General features: G+C 43.2%; 1 protein-coding gene across 6 annotated transcripts in view; it reads left to right on the plus strand.

The window, feature by feature from the left end:
• Positions 1 to 2,230: 2,230 nt before the first annotated feature.
• The window catches only part of clint1b (clathrin interactor 1b), a 542,948-nt gene continuing 524,044 nt past the window's right edge, over positions 2,231 to 21,134 (plus strand). For 5 of the 6 annotated variants that reach the window (XM_073935406.1, XM_073935408.1, XM_073935413.1 and 2 more), the window contains exons 1-2: positions 2,231 to 2,387; positions 2,494 to 2,663. In XM_073935406.1, coding sequence (XP_073791507.1) covers positions 2,575 to 2,663 — 89 coding nt within the window. In that variant the 5' untranslated portion in view covers positions 2,231 to 2,387; positions 2,494 to 2,574. Of the gene's footprint in view, positions 2,664 to 21,134 lie in introns of all 6 variants that reach the window. The other variant, XM_073935407.1, reaches the window with a different exon arrangement.

Raw genomic sequence — 21,134 nt, forward strand, 5'->3', positions numbered from 1 at the left:
AGGCAAATCTGGGTCAGGGTGAGTCAGGAGTGGAGCTCGAGTAAAGGCTTCTTTGAGATTTCGGAAGGCTGCGGCGGCTTCAGAAGGCCAGGATAATTTCTTGGGTTTATTTTTGAGAAGGTTGGTGAGTGGGGCGGTGACGAGACTGTAGTTATGGATAAATCGTCGATAGAAGTTTGCAAAGCCGAGGAATCGTTGGAGTTCTTTGACGGTTGTGGGTTCTGGCCAGGAGACAACGGCAGTGACCTTCCCCTCGTCCATACGAACCCCTCTTTTATCTATGACGTATCCCAGAAACTGAACAGATGGTAGATGAAATGAACATTTCTCAGCTTTGAGGTACAGTTGGTGTTTCCTGAGGGTTTGCAGTACCTTCTCTACGTGGTGGCGATGTTCGACCTCATTTCTGGAGTAAATCAAGATATCATCTATGTACACAATGACGAAGAGATGAAGGAACTCTCGGAGGACTTCATGGATGAAGTTTTGGAATACGGAAGGGGCGTTGACCAGACCATACGGCATTACCCGATATTCGTAGTGGCCAGTAGGGGTCACAAACGCGGTTTTCCATTCATCACCCCTCCGTATCCTCACCAAGTTATATGCGCTGCGGAGGTCCAACTTTGTGAAGATCTTGGCAGATCGAAGTTGCTCTAGGGCCGCAGGAACGAGAGGAAGGGGATATCGGAACTTGACTGTACCTTGGTTGAGAATTCTATAATCAATGCACGGCCGCAGCCCTCCATCTTTCTTAGTCACAAAGAAGAAACTGGATGCTGCGGGTGATGTGGAAGGACGGATATACCCCTGATGCAGAGCCTCCTGAATATACTCTTCCATGGCCTTGGTTTCCGGAAGCGACAGTGGATAGATTCTACCTTTGGGCATTGGGGCATCTGGAACCAGATCTATGGCACAGTCCCATGACCGATGTGGAGGTAGCTGGGAAGCTTTTTTCGGGCAAAACACGTCCTTGTAAGGAGTGTAGATCGCAGGAATGTGGACGGATCGTGACTCGATGGGGCTTTCAACTGACGTGACATAAACAGATAGGGGTTTTCGTACATGTACAGGAAGATCGGGGAAACAGCCTGGTGTACATCCTTCACCCCATTTCCTTATCTCTCCTGTGCCCCAAGAGAGGATGGGATCATGCTTCACCAGCCACGGTCGCCCTAGGATGATATCCATGGTGGCTCCCTCCAAAACCAGAAATTGTATGTCTTCTTTATGCAACCACCCAATTTGGAGACTAACGGGTTCACATTTACGGTGAATACGTGCCTGTGACTTGATATTGTTTGTTATGGGTTGAATCTGGTAGATGTGCGTCGAGGCTTCAGTGCGGAGGTGGAGCTGGCGACAGAGGGAGTGTGAGATGAAATTCCCAGCTGACCCGGAGTCGATAAGGGCGGTGGCTGAAACAGAAGAAGAGTGGGTAGTTAACAGTACCTTGGTAGTGAGAGGATTCATCTTCTCAATATCAAAACTGAACACACTCACCGAGGGGCGCATGGGACGGAGAGGACAGTCCAATTTAACATGTCCTCCGGCACCACAGTACAGACACAGACCCCGGGTCAGCCTCCTCTGTCGCTCAGCGGCCGTGAGTCTACCAGCTTCAATTATCATGGGTTCTGGTTCTGGAGGGATTGTGGACTCAGATGGACGGAGGAGTGCTTGAGGTAAGTGCTCTGGGTTATGTTGATAAGAGTTTATGCGATCAGAACATCGAAGGGACAGTTGGATAAATTTTTCCAAACCCATATTATCATCTTGTGCTGCTAGCTGAAGACGAAGTTTGGGCTCTAAACCGAGCCGGTAAGTGGTGAGAAGAGATCGCTCATTCCATCCGCTGGCAGCAGCTAGAGTACGGAACCGAAGGGCATAGTCCTGTGTGGACATAGTTCCTTGTTTCAGATGGTAAAGTTGTTCTCCAGCTGCTACTTCTCCATCAGAGCGACCAAAAACCTCTTTGAAATATGTGGTGAAGGCTTGAATGGAATTAGTTACCGGCCCAGCTTGATTCCAGATGGTCTCAGCCCACCGGAGAGCAGATCCAGAGAGAAGTGAAATGATGAAAGCAATTTTAGATCGATCCGTGGGATATAACTCAGGTTGCATTGTAAATACAAGGGAACATTGTAATAGGAATCCGTTGCACTCCTCCTCCCCGCCAGAGTAGGGCGCTGGTCGAGCCATGGGACTGGATGCGCTGGGGGAAGCCGAAGAAGTGCGCGGTGCTGGTGGTGGATCAGGAAGTGGTGCAGCTGGCGATAAAACTCTCTTCATCGCGTCTACCAGCTCCTGAATTGGATCGGGATTGCTCATGCTGTTAACTTTAAAGGTCCGGGCTTCTGTTAGGAAATGGACGGACAAACAGGGTGAGTAGAAAATGTAAACTTTTATTTTCACAGCAGAGCAATATAAGGATATGCAAGGTTCCGTTCGTTGAGATGAAGGGGATGTAACTATCCGTCTTCCTTGCAGTATGGATAATGATATAGATGCTGATCGAATACACACACCAGATGAGTAGGGGATGGGACAGAACGATGGAGCACCCACCAGATGGGTTACGGAGACGACAACGAGGAAACACACACCTCCAACTGGAACACGGGGCAGACTGGACAAACTGGAGACAAAACAGAGATTAGGTAAGTTTCTGGAGGATCGCTCACTGCTACTGAATACGTGGAGAGTATTCGTTATCAGTCCGCTTCGTATGAACGAGCCCGGACAAAGAGTGGTGTGAGGTGTGTGTTTATATAGTCTCATGGTGATGAGATGCAGCTGTGCATGATTAAAATTCAGGTGATGATGGGCATTGTGTTAAATTGGTGGAAGAGCCTGGCCAATCTGTGACACATATATTGCTCATAGATACTAGTATGTTGTTTAATTTCCATTATCATCTAATTGAGGTTGTAACTCTATACTAGTGTTAGACCTGCTACCTTATTTTCTTTAATGTAAAATCAATCTCTTATTTATCATCTTAACAATTATTATTGCATCTAGAATAGATACAGAATCTTGTTAACACTAAACCCGTCATCCCTAAAAAGTTTTATTTATGTCTTTTACTTAGCTTGAGTTAGATGTACCTGCAAATAACTAAATCCTACATGTTGCAATATCCATCACAAAATATTCTAAATCCTTTTATGCATTCTAATGTATGTATATCAGCCTATTTACTTTAAGTGTAACCAAGTGTCTACCCTCCTCTGATAATTACCTGAACAGAAATCAATTACTTTAACATATTTGACATCCAAACCTCTGCTAAGAAATTCTCTATCACTGACTGTTCTTAAATGATACATTTTACAACATATACTTTTGTCTGCTTTGACTAATGCCATAATCAAAATTTAAATTCAATTCAAATTTAAATAGAATCCATTTTATTCATCACCTACACAATCACAACTGATTTAAATTGACTTTTAATTAGAAATGCCACAACATATCTAAATGTTTCTAATATTGCTATGTTCTCAAAAGTTTCAATAATGCCTATTCCAGCATATAACAGACCTGCATCTGATTTAATTTTAATTAATCCACCCTATGCTGGTTAATTTTGTCTACCTTTATGTCCTGAACTGTTAATCATTAATAAAATTTGACATTTACCTACATAAATTCTTATTTTGCATTTTATATTAATTAGCATTTTTTACTTTTCAGCATTTTCAGCTCCTAATTCCTTCCTGCTCTCACATCAAACTGGTTATTCATAAACTTTTGTTGTAATTTTTTATAGAAATCAATTAATTACTTTAACATTTTTGGCATCCAAACTAACAAATTTAAGTACAGTGCGTGTTAGGAACCTCTGCTAAGAAATTCTCTATCACTGACTGTTCTTAAATCATAAACTTTACAACATCTAGTTTTGGCTGTTTTGACTAATGCCATAATCAAAATTTAAATTCAATTCAAATTCAAATAGAATCCATTTTATTCGTCACACAACCTAATTAAAATTGACTTTAATTAGAAATGCCTTAACATATCTAAATGTTTCTAATATTGCTGTGTTCTTAAAAGTTTCAATAATACCTATTCCAGCATATAACAGACCTGAATCTTATTTAATTTGAATTAATCCTCCTATGCTGGCTAATTTTGTTTTCCCTTAATGTCCTGAACTCATAATAATTATTAAAACTTGACACCTAAGTAATTTCTTATTTCTGAGCTATTTCTTATTTTGCATTTTCTATTAATTAGCATTTTTCACTTTAAAATGCAATGCATAATTATCAATTTAGCTTCTTACTGCATAAACTTTTAAATGTATTTATCTTTTAAACTCACTCTAGCACATTCTTTAACATTTACCTAACTTCTATGATTTTCATCTGAATCACTTTACTTTACTACAAATAGATGATGGCTCAGATCACATTATGTAGTTGACTTTGAGAAAGATGAAACAAACATTTGTATTGCCCTTAAATACAAACAAATTCTCTAAAGTGAATTCTTTCTTCAAATTGTTACTGCTTTTTTACTTTTTATCTTATCTGTTCACTGTACCTATATTGTAAGAATATTTTAAACATCTATTTTTATCCTTGAAACAGTGAACTTATTTTTTCAATTTCTATTTTATTCTTTTTCCTTTTCGTATTTTGAGTTTTTAGCTCTTAGGTTTTCTTATACATTTCTTATACATTTTAAAGCTTACACATTTTATAATTAAATCTTCAGTTAATCAATATTCATTTTTCAAGTTTTCTTTTTCTTTTTTATTCTCATTTAAAGAACTAACTTATATGTTAGTCATACATACTTATTTAGTAAATCTATTTGTTTATTACTACATTCTTTTACTCCATACTTCCTTTATCTCTATATATCTTTATCACTATGGCTTCATTTATTCTTTTTCATTAGTAAAGTTTCAAACTCTTTTCTATATAATAACTCTATTATTAGTACTTCCTCATTTTATTTATCTTACTATACTACTTTATAATATATCTATTCAGTAATAACTTATATTCTATCCACAATTATGTTAAAGTCTATGTCATTATTTTATCTATAGTTTGATCCTTCTCTTTTACTCTTCTCTTCTCTGTTTCCCTAGTGCTGTAAATAGACAATCTATTTATTGCTCACACATGGACACCATAAATATCTCTATTACCCCCATCCTGGGGCAGACTGTCTTTCACCTGTTGCTATGTCAGGAATTTAAGTTCACTCTGCCTATTGTTCTTTTTTAACATATTCAAACTTAAAACACAAAGATAATTTCAGAAAAATGTTTAACTAGTATATTATTCTGCTTTTTACTCTGTGTCTTTCAAATGCAACATGTTACATTAGTTTTGATTTAGGAGACTCCTCTCTTTATATTATAATCTCTTCTCTTAAACTACATCAATTACTTTTCTTCTTGCTCTTTAATTCACACCACAAATATGCAGCCCTCCTTTTATATAATCTACTACAATCAATCTTTTAACCTACTCTTTTTTGAAAACAAACTTTTAAACACATTCACACTTCTAATCTTATTACTTTTCCTCTTCTCATTCACTCCTCTCCTCCACTCAATGTAACAGGAGCTGCATCCCCCCATCCTCATTCCATTCAAGGAGGAGGAAGGCAGTCTTCTCTGCACACCAATGTGGACTATTTTGCCTCAACCTGAAGCAACAAATACACAAACACTACAATTAAATAAATACTCTTCACTACACTCCTCTTGAGTGACCTGTCCGAGCAGCCTCTAACCTTAGAGCGGTAACCGCAGGTTTTCTTGCCTACCCATGCAGCCCTCTGCTTCACCTTTTAACAGAGCGTTATCGTAGGTCTTTGCGCGCATCTCTCTACTTAAATCGGCTTTAATCTCTTAACTGTTACCACACATTAAGGACTCTCTCTTAAAACTTATAAATGCTCTATGCATATCTTACATCATTATTAATTTCCCAAATCTGGGTAACAGTTACTAACTAATGTTTATCCTATCCATCAAGGCCCACTTAGGAAAACACAGATCATTTGCATACCTTACTCTGCTTTAATCTCTTAACTGTCACCACACATTAAGAACTCTCTGTTAAAACCTATAAATGCTCTATGCATATCTTATATCATTAATAATTTCCCAAATCTGGGTAACAGTTACTAGTTAATGTTTATCCTATCCATCAAGGCCCACTTAGAAAAACACAGATCATTTGCATGCAAATTACTCTTTTTCTTCTGTTATTCAAAACCCCTTTTTTCTTTAATATCTTTTTTACTTTTACTTTTAATTCTTTAAAGCTGGAGAAACAGTTCAAGTGTATTTACCTGTACAAGCAGGTCCTGGCAGAAAAAACACAAACTAATAAGCATAAAATCGCTTACCGTTTTTTATTGTGGCCACATATTTGTGTTTTCTCTCCAGTCCAGCATGCACAGTAACACCAGTCCTGCTCCTTTCCAGCCCACCCAGAGGAACGCCAAATGTAGTGGTTTTCTTGGTTTTTCTCTTACTCAATCAAACTCAGTCTGGAGGTTATGAATATCAGAAGAATATACTTTATTGTCGACAACAAAGGAGAACTTTCAGGAGACCCCCCAGTAGCATCTCTGTCTGAAAAATTCTGTGTCACTCATCTTCTGCCCTCCTTAAATACTCTGTTTTTGCCTTTGTTGTACATATGTCACACAAGATCCCTCCTAGTTTAACCCTTGACTCCAAATTCCACCTCTGTCATCTGTTTTTCCCTTATTTCTACATATGTCACACAAATTCCACCTAGGTTAACCCCTGACCTTAATTTCCACCTAGATTAACCCCTGACCCAAACCTGGTAACTATATAACTTATCCAGTTCTTGTGATATGGTAATTCTTCTAATGGTATGCAAGTCTACAAGCAGATTATACACATATAATTTGAATATATAGATTAACTTCACACTTTAAAAAGTATAAAATCCACCTCACTCTCTGCTGGCTGGGAAAAGCTTATTCTGAGGTCTAATACAGCAAGTGATAAAAAAAAGCTTCAGCCACTAAAACGCATCATTCTTTTTATTTTAGACAACATTTCATGCAGTGTTAAACATGTTAAAGCAAGTTGCAAGTGAAAATCTGTGTCCGAGTTTGCATTACTGCTTATTATGACTTCTCTGCTGGCTGGGAAAAGCTTATTCTGAGGTCTAATACAGCAAGTGATAAAAACAGCTTCAGCCACTAAAAAGCATCATTCTTTTTGTTTTAGACATTTCATGCACTGTTAAACATGTTTAAAAAAGTTGCAAATGAAAATCTGTGTCTCTGACTGAGTTTGCATTACTGCTTATTTTGACCTTTCACTGTCTGGGAAAAGCTCGTTTTGAAGTCTAATACAACAAGTGATAAAAACAGCTTCAGCCACTAAAAAGCATCTTTCTTTTTGTTTTAGACAACATTTCATGCAGTTTTGAACATGTTAAAGCAAGTTGCAAGTGAAAATCTGTGACTCTGACTGAGTTTGCATTACTGCTTAATTTGACCTCTCTGCTGGCTGGGAAAAGCTTATTCTGAGGTCTAATACAGCAAATGATAAAAACAGCTTCAGCCACTAAAAAGCATCATTCTTTTTGTTTTAGACAACATTTCATGCAGTGTTAAACATGTTAACGCAAGATGCAAGTGAAAATCTGTGTCTCTGACTAAGTTTGCATCACTGCTTATTTTGACCTCTCTGCTGGCTGGGAAAAGCTTGCTACAGGCCTACAGCAAGTGATAAAAACAGCGTCAGCCACTAAAAAGCCTTATTCTTTTTGTTTTAGATAACATTTCATGCAGTGTTGAACATGTTATAGCAAGTTGCACGTGAAAATCTGTGTCTCTGACTGAGTTTGCATCACTGCTTATATTGACCTCTGCTGGCTGGGAAAAGCTTATTCTGAGGTCTAATAGAGCAAGTGATAAAAAAAAGCTTCAGCCACTAAAAAGCATCATTCTTTTTGTTTTAGACAACATTTCATGAAGTAATGAACATGTTAAAGCAAGTTGCAAGTGAAAATCTGTGTCTCTGACTGAGTTTGCATTACTGCTTTTTTGACCTCTCTGCTGGCTGGGAAAAGCTTGTTACAGGCCTAATACAGCAAGTGATAAAAACAGCTTCAGCCACTAAAAAGCATCATTCTTTTTGTTTTAGACAACATTTCATGCAGTGTTAAGCATGTTAAAGCAAGATGCAAGTGAAAATCTGTGTCTCTGACTAAGTTTGCATCACTGCTTATTTTGACCTCTCTGCTGGCTGGGAAAAGCTTGTTTTCAGGCCAAAAACAGTAAGTAACAAAAACAGCTTCAACCACTAGAAAGCATCATTATTTTTGTTTTAAACATCATTTCATGCAGTGTTAAACATGTTAAAGCAAGTTGCAAATGAAAACCAGTGTATCTGACTGAGTGTGCAATTCTGCTTATTTTGACCTCTCTGCTGGCTGGGAAAAGCTTGTTACAGGCCTAATACAGCAAGTGATAAAAACAGCTTCAGCCACTAAAAAGCATCATTCTTTTTTTTTAGACAACATTTCATGCAGTGTTAAACATGTTAAAGCAAGATGCAAGTGAAAATCTGTGTCTCTGACTAAGTTTGCATCACTGCTTATTTTGACCTCTCTGCTGGCTGGGAAAAGCTCGTTTTGAAGTCTAATACAGCAAGTGATAAAAACAGCTTCAGCCACTGATAATAATCATTCTTTTAGTTTTAAACAACATTTCATGCAGTGTTAAGCATGTAAATGCACGTTGCAAGTGAAAGCCAGTGTATCTGATTGAGTTTGCAATACTGCTAATTTTGACCTCTCTGCTGACTGTAAAAAGCTTGTTTTCAGGCCAAAAACAGTGAGTAACAAAAACAGCTTCAACCACTAGAAAGCATCATTATTTTTGTTTTAAACATCATTTCATGCAGTGTTAAACATGTTAAAGCAAGTTGCAAATGAAAACCAGTGTATCTGACTGAGTTTGCAATTCTGCTTATTTTGACCTCTCTGCTGGCTGGGAAAAGCTTGTTTTAGGCCCAAAACCGAGAATGAGACATTATATATATATATATATATGAGTATATAAGCTCACCTGGCGCCAGCAGACGCTATCCTTTTTAAGCTGAAGAGACTTTTAACAGCTAAGGGACAGTCATTATGGCGACGGAGTATAGTGCTTCCGTTCCCCTCCTCGGGGAACGAAGGGTTACTTTAGTAACCTCGAACGTTGCCCTTCGGGGGGAACTCCAGCACTATAAGTGGATTTGATTGTAAAATCCACGCATTGGGAGCCCATTGAAAGCGCCATAATGACTGCACCTTACCAACACTCACCATGAGAGAGCGGTCAGGCAAGCGTGACGCACCCAGATCACGAGAGGCGTGGTCCTCCAACGTGCCCTTGGCCCTAACTTATCCTACTTTAAAAGAAGTTTTACGGAATAGATATCTTTTTTGGGAGTCGCTAGTGTCTAGATAATTCTAGGAATACACGACAGTAAGTTGGAAAGTGTGCCATCCCAGTAGGGAGGACGCTGCGGAGACCATCCGCACCCAATAGAGGGAAACAAATGGAATTACATATGGACTAACCCTGAGAAGGGGGAGTGCGCATAAGAAGGTGGTTAGCAGATAGGGAAAGCACGGGTCCGCCCAGGGGGGGAACTTAACCGTGGCGGAAACAGCATATGGGGATCACCAGCGGGGATCGGCCATAGCAGGCACCTTTACCCAAAACGCGGGCTGACCAGCGGGCAGACCTACTACGTAATGGGCCAGCAAGTGACTCCTCCGCTGAGTCAGTGCTGGGGGCCTCGGAGGAATCTGCAGGGCTCACCAAATGGGGAACTTTACTGACAGACAGGAGGGTGCACATCTCTCCGTGTTAGGGAAAAAAAGGCACCGTAAGCGTGTACAACACCTACCGAGTTGTTTCCTCAATCACCAAAGGTACCTAACACCCTTGAGGAAACCGGTTCCACTCGCAGATTATAAAATCTTGCAAATGTGTTGGGTGTCGCCCAGCCCGCAGCTCTACAAATGTCTGTTAAAGAAGCGCCACGCGCACACGCCCAAGAGGATGCAACGCTCCGAGTGGAGTGCGCATGCACTCCTGGGGGGCGCGGCTGGCCTCTGCTCAAATAAGCACATGAAATGGCCTCCACAATCCAGTGGGATAAACGTTGTTTAGACACGGCACTTCCCTGCTGCCGTCCGCCATAACAGACAAAAAGCTGCTCAGAAGATCTAAAGTTCTGAGTACGGTCCACATAAATGCGCAGAGCGCGAACTGGACAAAGTAAGGACAGGGCTGGGTCTGCCTCCTCCGGGGGCAGCGCTTGCAGGGTTACTACCTGATCTCTAAAAGGAGTGGTAGGAACTTTGGGCACATAACCCGGGCGGGGTCTCAGAATAACGTGAGAAAATCCCGGCCCGAATTCCAGGCACGAGTCACTGACCGAAAATGCCTCCAGGTCCCCGACCCTCTTAATGGAGGCCAACGCGACCAGCAGAGCTGTCTTCAGGGACAGAAATCTTAAAGATACTGTATCGAGTGGCTCGAAGGGATCAAATCGCAGGCTCGTGAGAACGAGGGCGAGATCCCAAGAGGGCGTGAGAGGGGGGCGAGTTGGATTAATTCGCCTAGCGCCTCTGAGGAACCGGATGATGAGGTTATGCTTTCCCACGGTGCCGCCAGCCACCGCGTCATGGTGAGCAGAGATGGCAGCAACGTAAACCTTGAGAGTGGAGGGCGACAGCCTGCTGTCCAGCTTCTTTTGAAGGAAAGAGAGCACAACACTGATCTGGCAAGATCGGGGGTCTTCTCTGCGAGAGACACACCACTCAGTGAATAGACTCCACTTCAGGGCGTAGGCGCGCCTCGTGGAGGGGGCTCTAGCCTGAGTGATGGTATCAACCACCGCGGGCGGCAGGTTACCTAAGTCTTCCTCGCGTCTATGGACCACACAAGGAGGTTCCAGAGATCGGGACGAGGGTGCCAGACGGTGCCTTGTGCCTGAGAAAGTAGGTCCTCTCTCAAAGGGATCTGCCAAGGGAGGGCCGTCGCGAGGAGGGAGAGCTCTGATATCCAGGTTCGGTTGGGCCAGAGGGGCGCAACTAACAAAACCTGCTCCTCGTCCTCCCTGACCTTGCACATTAACTGCGCGATCAGGCTCACTGGGGGAAACGCATACTTGCGTACACCCCGAGGCCAGCTGTGGGCCAGTGCATCCGTGCCGAGAGAGCCCTCGGTCAGGGAATAAAACAACTGGCAATGAGCGTTCTCGGGGGAAGCAAACAGATCGATCTGGGCCTCCCCGGATCGCGCCCATATCAGCTGGACAGACTCGGGGTGGAGTCTCCATTCTCCAGAGTGAATCTGCTGCCGTGAGAGCACATCGGCTGCACGGTTGAGCATACCTGGGATGTGAATGGCGCGCAGCGACTTCAGCCGCGGGTGACTCCAGAGGAGCAGACGGCGGGCGAGCTGAGACATGCGGCGAGAGCGCATACCCCCCATGTGGTTGATATACGCTGCCGCCGCCGTACTGTCCCTCCTGACCAGCACGTGTTGCTGCCCCAGCGCCGGAGAAAAACGGCGGAGAGCAAGGAACACTGCCAACAGCTCTAGGCGATTGATGTGCCAATGCAGCTGGGCACCTACCCACAGGCCCGCAGCTGCATGCCCGCGACACACGGCTCCCCAGCCTGTGCTGGAAGCATCTGTCAAAACAACAACATGACTGGACGCCTGTCCCAGAGGCACACCGGCCTGCAGGAACGAGGGGTCGTTCCAGGGGCTGAGGGTGCGGCGACACAGCGCAGTAACAGAGACTCGGTGTGTGCCTGCATGCCATGCGCGTCTCGGAACTCGATCTTGAAGCCAGTGCTGAAGTGGTCTCATATGGAGCAATCCGAGCGGCGTGACAGCCGCAGCGGAAGCCATATGCCCCAGGAGCCTCTGAAAATATTTCAGTGGGACCACTAACTTGCTGTCGAGCTCCCTCAGACAGTTCAGCAGCAGGCGAGCGCGCTCTCCGGAGAGGCGCGCTACCATGGTGACCGAGTCCAGCTCCATCCCGAGAAAAGAGATCCTCTGCGCCGGGGCGAGTTTGCTCTTTTCCCAGTTGACCTGCAACCCCAATAGGCGGAGATGCCGGAGCACCTCGTCTCTGTGCGCAGTCAATTGCTCCCGAGAGTGGGCTAAAATCAGCCAGTCGTCGAGATAATTGAGTACGCGGATGCCCGCAAGCCGCAGAGGCACTAGGGCACCCTCCGCGAGTTTGGTGAAGACCCGCGGAGACAGAGAGAGCCCGAAGGGGAGGACCTTGTACTGCCATGCTCGACCTTCGAACGCAAACCGCAGAAACTGACGGTGGCGTGGAAGAATGGAGACATGAAAATACGCGTCCTTCAGGTCTATGGCTGCAAACCAATCCTGAGGACGAACGCATCGGAGGATGCGTCTCTGCGTAAGCATTCTGAACGACAGCTTGTGAAGGCAGCGATTCAAAACGCGCAGATCTAGAATTGGCCGTGACCCACCGCTCTTTTTGGGTACGATGAAGTACGGGCTGTAAAACCCGCTCTCCATCTCGGCTGGAGGTACCGGCTCGATTGCACCCTTCGCCAGGAGGGCAGCAATCTCCTCTCGCAAGACAGGGGCGGACAGGGGATTGACCCTGGTGAAATACACGCCCGTAAACCTGGGAGGCCGTTTGGAGAACTGTAGTTCGTAGCCGAGTCTGATCGTGCGTATGAGCCACCGCGAGGGGCTGGCCCGCGCTAACCAGGCAGGCAGAGCCCTCGCTAATGACGTCATCTCAGCAATCGTTGACGTACCCGCGGAGGGGCAGCGAGGAGCGGGTGTGCTGATCCAGGGAGCGCGAGGGTCCCACAGAAGAGCTGGAGGAGAGCGTTTCGCTCTGGCTCCGCACCCTGACTCCTGAGAGGGGGCTTGGGGGCTGGGAGAAGGGAGACCGTCCCCCCAGCGCCCGAGAGCCGCTGGCGGAGCCCTGCGAGCTGAGAGGCAGCGCGTCCCAGACTGGCGGGGCTTGAGCTGTCACATCCGGGGAAGGGAGAAAATGCTCTTTGATCGAAACTTTGGTGGCACTGAAAAGTACCGTTGGATTTTGGGCCCCGCCCTCCAGCGGGGAAAGAGCAAGTCTCCTCTTCTCCGGATGGCCTGTCTCAGGGACGCTTCGCGGTCCATTTACCGGACTTAGCGGCGCCCTGGGCAGGAGGGGCTACCGGCTTTCGGCGTGCTCGACGCGCTCGCTTCGTCGGAGGCGGAGGCGGGGGCGGGGCATCAGCCGTTGGCGGGCCCCCTAGGCGGGGAACAGCGGAGGTGGATGGCTCGGCCGGGGATGGAGCGGGCTTACGGCCCCGCCGATAGATGACTTTGCCCATCGCATCCGACTGCTCGCTCACCGCCTTGAACTCCTGGGTGAATTCACCGACGGTGTCGCCGAACAGGCCAGCCTGGGATATGGTAGCGTCAAGAAAGCGAACTTTGTCGACATCGCGCATATCTGCCAGGTTTAGCCAGAGGTGGCGTTCCTGGACCACAAGTGTGGACATCGTCCTCCCCAGTGCGCAGGCGGCGGACTTAGTGGTCCAGAGAGCATAGTCGGTCGCCGTACGCAGCTCGTGTAACAAGCCTGGGTTAGACCCACCCTTGTGCAGCTCGGCCAGCGCCTGTGCTTGGTAGCGCTGGTAGGTGGCCATCGCATGCAAGGCGGAAGCTGCCTGGCCCGCAGCCTTGTAAGCTCTAGCTCCGAGAGAGGCAGAAAACTTACAGGCTTTGGACAGGAGACGGGGCGGACCACGCAAAGCGGGGGCGCCACGCGGACAAAGATTGACCGCAATGGCACGCTCCACCTGTGGGATCGCCTCATACCCCCTGGCAGCTCCACCATCCAGGGTGGTGAGGGCGGAGGCGGACGCAGCGCGGGCAGAGAAAGGTGCCCTCCAGGACTGCGTGAGCCTACTGTGCACTTCCGGGAAGAAGGGGACGAGAGGCTTCGAAGGCTTCGCCTTCTGATCCTCTACATAACACCCATCTAGTCGGTCCGGCCGCGGGGCTGGGGGATAAACCATCTCCAACCCGATGGCCGAAGCAGCCTGAGAAAGCACGGCCAACATGTCCGCTTCAGGATCCGTTTTGACGGCGCTCGCTTGCCCAGAGGGGGCGAGCGGGTCCGGATCATCGTCGGACAATGAAAGCCCACCCTCCGATGCCGCGGAGGACATCTGATCTCCGGTGTCAGCGAGCGTGAGAGCTACCATCTGATTAGACGGATCACTCTCAGTACCCGAAGCTTGGATGGAGCGCTTGGAGGAGCGAGAGGTCCGCGAGCCCGTGGGCGGCGGATTGTCTCTCGCTGAAGCCCTCAGATCTGCCCGAGCGCCCGCTGCAGAGCAGGAGGCAACTGGGGTGGCTCGCTCTCTTACGAAAGCTAACCGCGATCTCAACTGCGCAACGGTCATGGCATCGCAGTGACGACATGAACCGCCCCCGAGCACCACATTAACATGCTGGACCCCCAAACATGTAATGCAGTGATCGTGTCCATCATCCAGAGCCAGGAAACCCCCGCAACCAGAAACGCACAGTCGGAGCGCCATCCTGAAAAGGACGTGCTGCACGACTGTGTTGCTCTTTTAGGATTTGCAACAATACGCACCGCTCTTGGAGGACCGGACCCAAAGGGACGCCAGGCAAGGGAAATACCCAGCTCGACCGTCTGCCGCTGCGTGGACTCGCTCTGGACCGAGATGAAATCGTTCTCTCGAAATGGCTGTAGATCAGCAGGAGGAACTCTCATAAGCTCGATCAGAAAAGGCTCTGAAGCGAAAAGGATAGCGTCTGCTGGCGCCAGGTGAGCTTATATACTCAGTTGATTGCTTATGCCGCTCACCTGCGCAGGCTTGCGCTGCCAATTCATTCTTAATTGGCCCGTTCAATACTCTTTCAGACGAGTAGCTTCTGAACCGAACCTCCCAATGCGTGAATTTTACAATCAAATCCACTTATAGTGCTGGAGTTCCCCCCGAAGGGGAACTCTTCTTTCAACTCTCTTATCTTAAACCTCTTCAACTTCAACGACCTAAGCACGAGACCTAAGCATAGAAACCTCCAAGAAAGCAGGCGGAGACCCAGACGGAAAGGGTTAATCGCACAGCTCGTACATTTACATCTCCGATACCTTCTTTCTTTATTTTCCATCGAGAGTCCAGTTAAGTTAGTGTGTCTCAAACCAGTGGTCAGCACAACTGGCCCCTTTTGCCATTTCAACTTTAAACACAGACTCCCCCCCATTTCAAACCTCGTGAGGACCAAGCCAGCCACGTGCTCGACAAAAGGGGGCTTCTTCACATCACGGACAAACGCAAGTTGCTGGACGTTTTTTTTGTCCGGATCTAAAGAGTCGATTCGTTTGAAGCCCTGTTCAAATGAATCTTCCTCCTGTTAAGCTAATCCTCTCTCTCTCTCTCTCTCTCTCTCTCTCTCTCTCTCTCTCTCTCTCTCTATATATATATATATATATATATATATATATATATATATATATATATATATATATATATATATATATAATGGTGCAGAAGATGCACGAGCACTGTAATCTAGATCATAACTCGCTACATTAAAACGGTGGAAAAGGCGCGGGAAGAATAACCTTGAGCTAATTTGTTACAGTAATAATGGTGTAGATATGCAAGCACTTTAATCTACATTATAATTTGTTACAGATTATTCATGTAGATATGAGTGCAATTTAATCTACATTATAATTTGTTACATATTATTCATGTAGATAAGCGTGCAATTTAATCTACATTATTTGTTACACAAGTCATTTACAACTCGTTAAATAACAGTTAATAATGGACAATTGACTAGTTATAACTAATAGTTATAAATAATTAACAACTATTAACTATTATTTAACAACTCATTTATAATTCATTAAAGGGCACATAGTTTAGCCCTTTTTTGAGATTTAATACTAATATTATGGTTCTTCTGAGTGTGCCAATGTAGGTTCAGATCAAAACGCAATTCAGATATTGTTATTATGCTGTGTTAAAAAGTGTAAATTTAGAGGCGTGTACACAGGTTGCTGTTTTGGGGTGTGTTGCTTAACATGATAATGAGTTTCGACTGCCCGCCCAACGTAACAAGGGGGCGGAGCCAAGAGCGCGTCTGCTTTGTGCACTGCATCACAGAGGCAGACAGTAAGAGTCAACATGAGTGAGAGGAACACAATTCAACATTACATATATGACCCAGACTCGGACACAGATCAAGCAGAGTCGACTGTTGAGGAATCTATAATCTGAATGTGCCAGAATGTGTCAGAGTGGTACATACAAAATATTTTATGTCTTTGTATACTTTTACAGCCACTATGTAACTATGCATGCGTCATCCGTAATTTGTTTGATAAAGTTCGCGAACGTCATGCGTTACGTTAAACACACCCAAGACATAAAAATATCCATAATATTTATCATAAAGATAAATTTTGCATTGATATGATTTATTCGTAATTCATGAATATTGACGTTGACAAATAATGGCAGGTGCTTGTGTGGCAATTGTGAAAAAATGCCAACTGAGGCTGAAAACGTATGCTACAGGGAGATACCGCAGGTAAATTTCCAGTTTATGTTAACGTTGCTGCTCTAAAGACATCGAATGAGATAATAAACAGCATAACTGTGTCGTGTAATAAGGTTAGAAGACGAATGGATCAACTGGAAGTGCTACCCTCGTGCATGACGGAGCATCAAGGAATGGATCCCGTTTGCTTCAATATTTATTCCTTGCAAAATGCATTGAATATATACAAAGCAGACTATGGTCCCCTGCGACTTCATGGAGTGTAAAAGTGAGTTTAAATGAATTGAAAGAATAGCAGGTTACCTTGTTCATGATCTGCATGATCGCTTTCTTTAAGCACATTAACGCAGTGTAGTCAATAAAATAGCGATAAAGTTGGTTTTATATACGCACATTCAGAAGTCCCTGTATTGTTTACCATGGTACTTTAAACAATCGATCGGATTTAGCATGCAAGTATGACTTGTAAACAACATTAACAATATCTACTTGACTGTAAACAATGTTGTACTTTGTCATTTGCTGCTAATACGATTTCCCTATTTTGAATTTGCAAAGATTACTTTACTGAAATGATACTATTAAGGAGAATGTCTGAATATCTGAATATAAAACCAACTTTACCTCAGTGTCAATAAAAATGAAATGCGTACCTTTTTTTATTGCTGCTATTTCTGAGATGACAATTTGAATGACTTCATAAAAGGCTGAGTAATGCATGTACTTTTTATTGAAAAATTATTTTAAATTCACTAAACATTTTAATATATAAACTTTTAAAATATATAAAAGTCAGTATGGCATAGAAACATCAACCCTTCAGGAAAGATGCTTCAATTCCTGAGTCATATAAAAACTTTATATTGAAGTATAAATTAAAATGTGATTGGCAAATATAAAATGTATCCTTGCGCAAATATAAAATATTTGACTATATATATATATAAATAACTCCAAGTTGTGTCACTTTGTTGAATGAAATACAATTGTCCATGAACATTAGAAAGTACAGTATATCTACAAACACATACAAACATACATTGGCAGTTGAATAAACAAAATATGACTTCTGAAATGTTGTTAAAGCTAGTTATTTTATCAAAAATAAAAATGAATATGTGATAACTCCCAAGTTCAAATTGTAGTGCAATTTCTAAATCAATGTTTCATTATTATGTCTCTGTTAGACAGTGCCGCTTTTTGGCTTATCAGAGCTTTGTTGGCTGGTGTTGGGGTTTCCTCGGGCGGAGAGTCCGTGTTGTGATTCCTGTATGTGTGGTGCTGAAGATTCGCAGACAGTTTCCTGAAGAGCAGGGCAGCTATGTGGGTTTTAGGATAGCCATTGATTGAAGCGGGTCACCCTGCTGGAGATAGCCTCCTCCATCTCAGGTCGATCGTAGGCTGATGATAGAGCAGGTGGTATGTGAATTCCCAACACTTCATCAACATAGTCCACAAACACTTCGTTGAAGATGAGGTCCAGCAGCTCTTCGACATAACCTGTGCAATATAACGGTTATCTTTTTAGTAACTTAATTTTGTATTTTGAGTAGTGAATTTTCATTGTGAATGTAAAGTGCAATTATTTTTTTATTTGTTGAAGTATTAATAATACTATAAACATTTATATACATACCGAAATTTTGCTGTGTCTTCACTTCTCAGACCCTATACTCTCCTTTCTTTGCCTTTGGAAAGGCAAGCTTGTAAAGAGGTTTGCCAGTTGCTGATGTGGCCTGGGGACGCCCGGCATTTTCATTGTAATGCAGTGCAGCCAAGTACAGCCTAACAAAAAGAAAAATATAAATGACGTACCATGACAAGACTGTATGATATTGTAAATATTAATTTCTGATCAGTGGCTTTACCTGCATAGCATCCCCACAAATGGGAATACCACATTTTTGGGTGCAAACCGCAGTATGACGCTGTGGAAAGCTTCAACTGTTTACGTCTGGTGGCGAGGACTTGGCTTGGCCACATCCTTCAATATTCTCTTGTTAGCGAGAACTTTCTCCAGCTTGTAGAATGGCATCGTTGCTAAACAAGTAAAAATTTATTTAAGTTATTAGAGTCTGAATCGAAAACAAATCTGAACAAAGAAACAAGCTCTGTTTTGCATTAGTTTTATCAAGAAAAAATATTTTATTTGTCTGTATACAACTTACCAGCCGACAGCCATTTGTTCTTGTCTCTGCTTATCCGTTGCGGATGCACACAAGCCTGAAAATTGGGGTCTTCATGTACATGTTTGTCTTGTACATGGTTCAAGATAGAGGTCCACTTTGCCACTCTTTCAGGACCTGTTGTGGATGATGCAGCAGTCCAGTAGATGTGGTTTTTAATGTTACGTAACCATTTACGCAACTTCTCGCACCCCTTTATCTGGCATATCTTGTCCAGTTTTTTGGAAATTCCTGGAAATGAAGTAAAAAAAAAAAAGACATCAATACAAAAATAATAATAAACATGTAAGAACTGTAAAAAGCAATTTGATCTTAAGTAAATGAATAACTGCTAAATTACATACCTTTCTCGATATGCCACACATCATAAAACTGAGTGACATTTTGATCCCTGAGATATTTCTGTATTTGAGGATGTCGGTCTGTGATGATGCATTCCAGACGAACACCGCGGGCATCCAACAGGTCAAGGCTTCTCTTTAGGCCTTCTTTTTCCATATGGTAACTGCCGCCCACCTCATTACTCTATAAAATTTTAAATAAGGTAAAAAAATATATAAAAATCACACATTTTCCATCCAAAATATTATGCTAGTTCACATAACACTTTTCTGTATTACCTGGACTAACTGTAGGTCGACCACTGTGTTAGTTGCAAGGTCCATCATTGTATAACTCCCATACTTGGCAGAGTGACCTTCAAGAACAAACTGTGCATAAATATTTTAAACACATTTTTGGAATAATTGTAATGTATTTCATATTTATTTTTTTATTAGATTGTATTTAATTAGAAATTAAATCTTTTGTCTAAATACCTGGGGTCAGCCCTCATTTCTCCTCCAACGATCACATGCTCTCTTCGACTGAGCTGTTCTAGCATTTCACTCTGTCAATTTCTCCACTTGTGGACAATAGCAGGTTCAATGCAAAGTCTTGTATGTCGGCGAAATGAATCATATTAAAAAATGTGTAGTTTCATTGCAGCAAATACCTGACAACAGAGAGGAGAATTTTTAGTACAATGTGCATGCACCCTGTGACAAAATTAATATTATGTTTTTAAAAGAAATGTGATAAATGTTGATAGATAATAACCTTTTCAACTACAAAAAATGATGCACCGCTCAAGTAGACTGCAGCAGAAAGATGCAGGTTGCCAGCTGGAGTACTACCAATAATTGGCTGACTGTTCCATTTTCTTACAAACTCGCAGTGTGGGCAGACTTGCTGTACGCTCAGAAATGTCCCAAGCCTTTGTGACTTTACATCACATCTCCTGTGACACACTGGGCAGTCACTGAAGAGCTCCATGACGCATGTTTCATAGACAATGAACTTGGCAATGTTATGAACTGGGCATTCTTGGATTCTGTAAAAAAAATATACACATGTACATAATTAAAAAAAGATGATGAATGTTATATTGACAATACACAATCTTGCAAATAATTTACTTAATGCATAAACTCACGACAAGTCTGTTGGTTCAGCTGCAGATGTGTATTCCTCTGCAGGGTCAAATGTCACATCAGAGTCTTGGGCTATAATTTTTGACTCTGTTAAAGTCTCTTCGGCTTCTTCTTCTTCCTCATCCTCCTCTTCCAGCTCCAGACGAGGTTTTTTAATGAAGGTTTGAGGGGTGTCGAAGTCATAAACGCAGTAGAGGACGCTGATGGTACAGTCAGTTCAAAACTGGATACTGTTGTCTGGACACCTATAGTGTAATTTTATGATTAATCTCATTGCACGTTTATAAAGATAATAAAACACGTTTCTAATGCAGCAACTTAAAATAAACTGAGAAATTTTAACTTACTTGTACTCCTGCGTTTGGCCTGAAGCGTCCTAAAAGACAACTGGGTACCAACACTGTGTAAAGATGTGTGAAATGGTTCCGTCTGGCAAGCAACATCCACCTTGTTGCTCTGTGTCGACGTCGTGGCCTTTGTAAGAAAACATACATTTTTTAAAATGACCTTTATTCGCTGAAAACATACCGATCTTATTGTAAACAACTGCAGACCACGTGCAAGTACAGTGAAAAAATTACAACAAACATCAAACATACAAAAACTTTAGCTGTAACTTAGCCAGTGGTACTGCTTTATTACAATGTTTAATTTTTTCTATGGTTTCTGTTTCTGATGGCTAAAACCCCTTCATGTACACATTACCACTTACAGCTTCGAGTATTTAGACTGTTTTAGAAAAGCACAATAGCAGTACACGCGCAAACATCCGAAGTAGCTTTAGCCGCAGATGCTATTCATTTCTGCTTAACATTACAGAATCCACATTACAACAAACATC

Source organism: Danio rerio, chromosome 21 (genome assembly GCF_049306965.1).
Source record: "Danio rerio strain Tuebingen ecotype United States chromosome 21, GRCz12tu, whole genome shotgun sequence".
Taxonomy (NCBI): domain Eukaryota; kingdom Metazoa; phylum Chordata; class Actinopteri; order Cypriniformes; family Danionidae; genus Danio; species Danio rerio.